The following is a 6000-nucleotide window of genomic DNA, read 5'->3' as shown; positions in this document are numbered from 1 at the left end:
ATGTGGTCAATATGGCAGATTTGGAGACTTCTGTAAATTTCCTTTTGGAATGTATGAGCAGCATTGCTTATTGTTACAAGACTAAATTGGATTTAAAGGAAAAAATGAACTCAGAAATGACATCTGAAAATGGGGTCAAGTGAAATCATCTACCCAAGACAAAGTAAGCCAGCTCCAAATCTGAAGTATGTTTGTCTCTCCCTCCTGCCCCATTTCCCTTAATAAAAAAGACACAGGGATAATTCAGTTATAATCCATCTTTATTGTAAAAATCCAGATATAAAATGTATTCTTTCAGTCTTTCCGGTTTTTCCTTTTTTACAAAAACAAAAAGGCACATAAAAACCTTCCCATAGACGGATGTATATAGGCAGCCCTCCCCCCTCCCCCCCCATATCTACATGCTTCATTCCGGGACGTGTTGCTTTCCCCACATGCTTCGGTTCTTTCCTACCAGGGTAAAATTCTGAATTCCAAGACTGAATTACACAAAGAGGTGGTGATGGATGCAGAATATGTGGAATGGCCCACGACGTGCAGTAAAGGGAGACTAGTAGTAGGTTTCTTTCTCCACCCAGCCTAGAAAAGTGCAGGAACAAGTAGACAAGACACATACAAGGAGGTGGGGAAAAGAAAATGTTGGTTATTTGTGAACCTTTTACACTTAAAACAAACCAAAAAGAAAGCTGATGAGGATTATCAGCATAACTGAGTGAGCAAATTCAGAGAACAATCTTAATCTCATTTCCAAATTCTATTGAAAATAATGAACTCAGGGGGCAGCTGGGTGGTGTAGTGGATACAAGACCAACCCTGAAGTTGGGAGTTCAAATCTGGTCTCAGACACTTAACACTTTCTAGCTGTGTGACCCTGGGCAAGTCACCAAAAAAAAAACCCCAAAATCCCACACAAAACTTTGAAATTAGGATATAGGCTGAGTAGTTAATAGACAACTATCAAAATTCTGCCTTAGTTACTCTGCCAGTACAGATGAAAAAGACACTTAAAATTCAGTTGTGCTCAAACATTCCTATGAACACTGGATGGGACTGCTTCCCTCTAATTACCCCCAAAGATTCATAGAGCTTTAAATGCAAACCCAAGAGGGAACCACTGTCTCCCACTTCCCAATCATAACAGAAAGGTCCTTACCACCAGGGCTCCTTCTGATGATGAGCTTTCTGACTTCGTCGTATACGAAGATAAGGAGAGAGTAAGGGAAGGCACAGAACCACCATGTTGGTCTAGAAATAGAAATAAGTCAAATAAGTCAAATAGCTTCTGGCTACATGTGGGAGAGAGGAAGTGAGGAGAAAAGTCATGTGTCTGGCTACAGCAATGATGAAATCCTTCCTCATAAGGACATCCTAACCACACTCCTGATACACATAACAACACAAAACAAAGAGTCACTTTGAGAAACAGTCAACTAGAAAAGCTAACGGAAATAAACTGAGCCACATGCCTCAGGCCTAAAAGGATTCATTAAAGAAAATCAGGTCATGGGGTTTAGCTCTTTGAGTTCATTCTTTTTTTTTTTTTTTTTTTGGGGGGGGGGTGTTATCCTTCATGATGGGAGGAGATTGGGGCATATTCTCTTTGTGGTGATTTCATTGAAAAAAATCTTGTTGGAAACTGAACAATTATTTGCTTTATCTTCTGAACTTCTGAACCTTGGACCTATGGCCGGCCCAGTCATCCCCAGTCACGGTAGCCCTGAGGGACAGAGCGCTGAATGATAGATTTTCTTACTTGTATGACTGGTGTTTAGCCCAATGCTTGGCACACAAGGTACTTAAATGTTTAATGAATGAATGATAATGGGCTCCAAGGTGAAACCTGGAAATGCTAAAATGATATGAGAAGAACTGAGGGGAGGGGATTCCTCCTGTTCATTAGCTGGGAGACTGGCAGCAATCACAGCAGCAATCCCTGCCCTGCATCTATTTCGAAAAATAAATGTTGGAACACATTTGTAATGATAAAACATCAGCGGCCTAATAAGGACTGTTGACATTAATGACACTCCAAATCTGCCTAGTGTTTTACACACACACACCCCTGAACCTCAATAACCTTCTGGGGGATCATCACCTCCATTTCGCAGATATGTACAGGAAGTGACTTTTCCATGGTCTTCCTTAACATTTTAAAGTGCAACAACCTTGAAGTAGGGCCTTGAAACTACAAATAGCATTTATAATTTCATAAGAGTTTCCTTCTATGTGCTAAATCAGTTCAGGATCTGGAGGTTATGACTTCTGAAAATATTAAGCAAAGACTAGGGACCTAGTAGTGCAGTCAGGTCTAATAAAGACAATCAATGCTTCTGCCATTATTTTTCCATGAGAAGCTCGAAGAACAGCAGAATATCTGAATACTAGACTTGAAAGCAGTCCCCAGTACACTCCAACACCAATCCACTACTAATTGCATTTAGATTGGAAACGTATCAGAGAATTTCTGGTACCCAAACCAATGGGGTTTAGAAGATTCCACTCCAACTCTGGGTTGGTAGACCTCCTCCCTAATAAGAACTATAGAATTTTGAACTATAGAACTAGAATTCTGAAAGCAATAGCCAAAAGGATTCCATCTCAAAAAGCATAGATATCAACTGAGTCTAGTAGCTTACTTGAGGGGATACATCCTTAGGGCAACTCCCATTCCAGGACAGTATGAAAGGAAGGCAGCAAGGGCAGTTTCTTCAAAGAGGCCAAATATTAAGATCTTGTTCCTAGAGAGGGAAAAATAGGGTGTTGAGGCAATGAAAATAACTCAAAACTCCAAATATACAGCTTTCCTTCAACTATTCCAGATCCCTTCCCTGACTGTTTCTGCAGTAAAGGACCTTAAAAAGTGACTTTAAAATCACCCCTCCCCCCAATACCTCATGTTAAAGATAAGGAGGTATGATGGATGGAAGAGAGAATAATTAATTGTTAGACAGCCAATGACTGTCAGGAGAATGCTCAGGAGCAGTGGCCCAGATCACTTCCGCAATCTTGTGTCAAGGTGACTAAAATTGGAACAAAGGGCAGACACTGGATACTTGATACTCCCTCAAATCTTTAAACTATTCTGTTTGAGTGGGATATATTTCAAAGTTGTCATATATTGACAAAGAGTTGTCAATAAAGAATGAATGTCCCCCAGGGGATGACTCAGTACCATCAGGAGGCTGTGTTCTGGGGAGATCCTTAATACCAGAGCTCCCCTTTTGCTAGGACTATTTAGTATGCGTCACTTACTTCATTCCCTGCTGGAAGACTGAATTCCTTCTGGTTTTACAAATGATCAAATCAGCCCACTGCACCACCACAATACTGACAAAGAAGGCTGTGTGGCAAGTGAACTCCACTATTTTCCTCTGTTCATAAGTCTAAAGGAGAGGGAGATAAAAACACATATTGAAATTTGTTTTCTTCACTCCTTTCTTAAGCCACTTTTCCCTTCATCTTCCTCTAGTCATGGAAAAGGTCTTACCCACTGCTGACCATAGCTGTCTTCAACATCATTCACCCATCGGTCATCCCATTGCACTCGGATCCCTAACAGGCCTGAGGGTAAGAAGCCATTCTCTGCCAGAATCACAAAGTATGTAAAGAAGCCTCCAAGAGCTTGGATCATACCTGAGAAAAGAGAAACATGCTCTTTATTCTTCCCCAAATAGTCAGCATTATTACATACAGTTAATACATACATTAACTTGTATTATCTCCACAGTAGCCCTGAGGTTTGATGGGTAGGAGTTTATTATTACAAGAGATGAGGAAATAAGGATTCTTTTCTTAATCCCATTAACTAATGGGCTACAATTTGTGACCCACTGTTCTTTTCACTCTTACCAAATTGCCATTCTCCAAATAAATCTATTTTCAGATGATGACACAATAAGCACTTGACTTGCCCACTAATATGCAACTAGTACTTCAGGACTTATCCAAAGCGCATGTTAAGAGTTGTGATGAGAACTCCTCATCCCCCAAGGAGGGTGGAAATAGTTCATTCCTGGGTGATTTCTCAGGAACAAAGTTGTTCTCTGTAGGCAGCTAGGTACGTGACTCACTTTGCCTTTGAGCTTGAATGAGCTGACCTTTCCAGAGCTCCAGCACCTTTTCAACACTCCCTATCTCCCTTAACTCCAGGCTTTTTTTTATTAACTATCCTCCGTAGTGGGAGTGGGGAATGCTTGCCCCCATCATGTGGGTGTCTGGGGGTTCTCTAGCTTTCTTCAAAGCCTTAATATTAATGCCTTCCCTCTATTTCCAATTGTATTACTCATTTGTACTGTTATTTAAAAGTATGTCATTTCTTAAGAACAGACAAATCTCAGATGCCTTAATCTGCAGTGTTAGAAAGGAGAAAGAGAGAAAGAGACAGAAAGGGGAAGAGAAGTAGAGGAAGACAGAAGTATATGAGAGGGACAGAAACAGAGATGGATCATTTCTCACAGCCTGACAACCAAATTTTCCAAGTTTGCAAGCTAATCTCTAGCATTTAGTGCAAGCCTAAGATTTCAATTCAGACTAAGGATTATTTGTTCCCTCACGTATCTTCATAAGATTGATTGTCCTCAATTGCCAATAAAGCATGATTTTACTCCAGGAAATAATAATTGAGGTATAAAATTAAAAATTCCTCCATAAGTGACAATTAATAGAATAATTTCAATACTTTCTGAGATAAGGAAGAGAAGAGATGCTATAAGGCTTTATTAATATTTTTAAAGCTTTTTTAGCTTATGAAGGACAAAAACTAGGCTCCAAACTAGTCTATCTCCTTCCCTCTAAAAAAGGGGTGCTTCCCATTCAGTTCCATAGAGATTGCTTACCAATTTGCCCATAGGCCATGCTAATCAGCCGCTCATTCACCAGTTTGTCTGTTTTGGGATTTCTGGGTTGTCTCTTCATGATGTCACTCTCAGCTTGCTCGTATGCCAGGGAAATAGCCGGCACCTTGTAGAAGGACAGAAGACGTTCATGATTAGGACTGTGACCAGCATTGGAAGGAAAGAGTCTATTGTTCTTGACCTTTCTAAGAGTGAGATGATATTGTGGGCCTGGTTACCAGATATATAATGCAAGGAGGAACAGACATCCTGCTAAGCTGATAAAAAGGTATCAAAAGATAGAGAACAAGGAGAAGCCTTCACAATACAAAGTGTTCACTCTTTGGGATGGAGATATTCAGAAGATGTACTCAACTAAAATTAGAAATGAAGAGATGACCCTGAAGGTCCTTTCCAACAAGGATTCTATGAAAAATCAGAAGCAACCCAGCTTATGTAACTTAAGCACATTCTTTTCCCTATGGAGGAACTAGGATTAATTTGAACATTTCTAAGGACAAGACCAGAGCATCCCATGATGTAATATCTACTAGGGAACAAAATGTTTGCTGTGTACTATTTGGAAGGTGTCTCCTGAACTTACCATGTCAGTACCCAAGTCAATGCAGAGAATGGTGACAGTGCCCAAAGGCAGAGGGATATTTGCAATGATGAAGATGAGGAAGGGGGTGATTTCTGGAATGTTACTGGTCAGGGTGTATGCAATGGATTTTTTCAGGTTATCAAAGATTAGACGACCTAGGAAAAGCAAGAACATTCATTATAAAGCTGTATTAACGGGTCCTCCCCACCAAAAGGATTGGAGGTGGGGTATAAAACAAGCATCAAAATTAAGTATCTTTGTGAACAGGGAAGATTTCCAGCAGATCTGGAAAATAGTTTCTTGTACCTTCTTCGACTCCAGTGACAATAGAAGCAAAGTTATCATCTAGGAGGATCATGTCAGCAGCCTGCTTGGACACATCAGAGCCAGAAATACCCATAGCGACGCCAATGTCTGCTTTCTTAAGGGCAGGAGAATCATTCACACCATCCCCAGTTACAGCTACAATAGCACCCTGCTCAGAGAAAAGAAGGTGGAGAAGGAAAACATCAACAATAAAGGAGAAGCTCTGTGGGTTATCAAGGCTTATCAGTTATTCCCCTA

The 6000-nt window shown here is 40.4% G+C and overlaps 1 protein-coding gene across 7 annotated transcripts in view; it reads right to left on the bottom strand.

The window, feature by feature from the left end:
* Nucleotides 1–242: 242 nt before the first annotated feature.
* Nucleotides 243–6000, bottom strand: part of ATP1A1 (ATPase Na+/K+ transporting subunit alpha 1) — a 31390-nt gene continuing 25632 nt past the window's right edge. For all 7 annotated transcript variants that reach the window (XM_074263169.1, XM_074263170.1, XM_074263173.1 and 4 more), the window contains 8 exons: nt 5743–5911; nt 5437–5591; nt 4836–4959; nt 3488–3633; nt 3253–3383; nt 2637–2738; nt 1154–1245; nt 243–579 (listed from right to left, as the gene is read on the bottom strand). In XM_074263169.1, coding sequence (XP_074119270.1) covers nt 551–579; nt 1154–1245; nt 2637–2738; nt 3253–3383; nt 3488–3633; nt 4836–4959; nt 5437–5591; nt 5743–5911 — 948 coding nt within the window. In that variant the 3' untranslated portion in view covers nt 243–550. The remainder of the gene's footprint in view (nt 580–1153; nt 1246–2636; nt 2739–3252; nt 3384–3487; nt 3634–4835; nt 4960–5436; nt 5592–5742; nt 5912–6000) is intronic.

The sequence above is a fragment of the Sminthopsis crassicaudata genome, chromosome 4, assembly GCF_048593235.1.
Source record: "Sminthopsis crassicaudata isolate SCR6 chromosome 4, ASM4859323v1, whole genome shotgun sequence".
Classification (NCBI taxonomy): Eukaryota; Metazoa; Chordata; class Mammalia; order Dasyuromorphia; family Dasyuridae; genus Sminthopsis; species Sminthopsis crassicaudata.
This window is presented reverse-complemented; position numbering and strand designations above follow the sequence as displayed.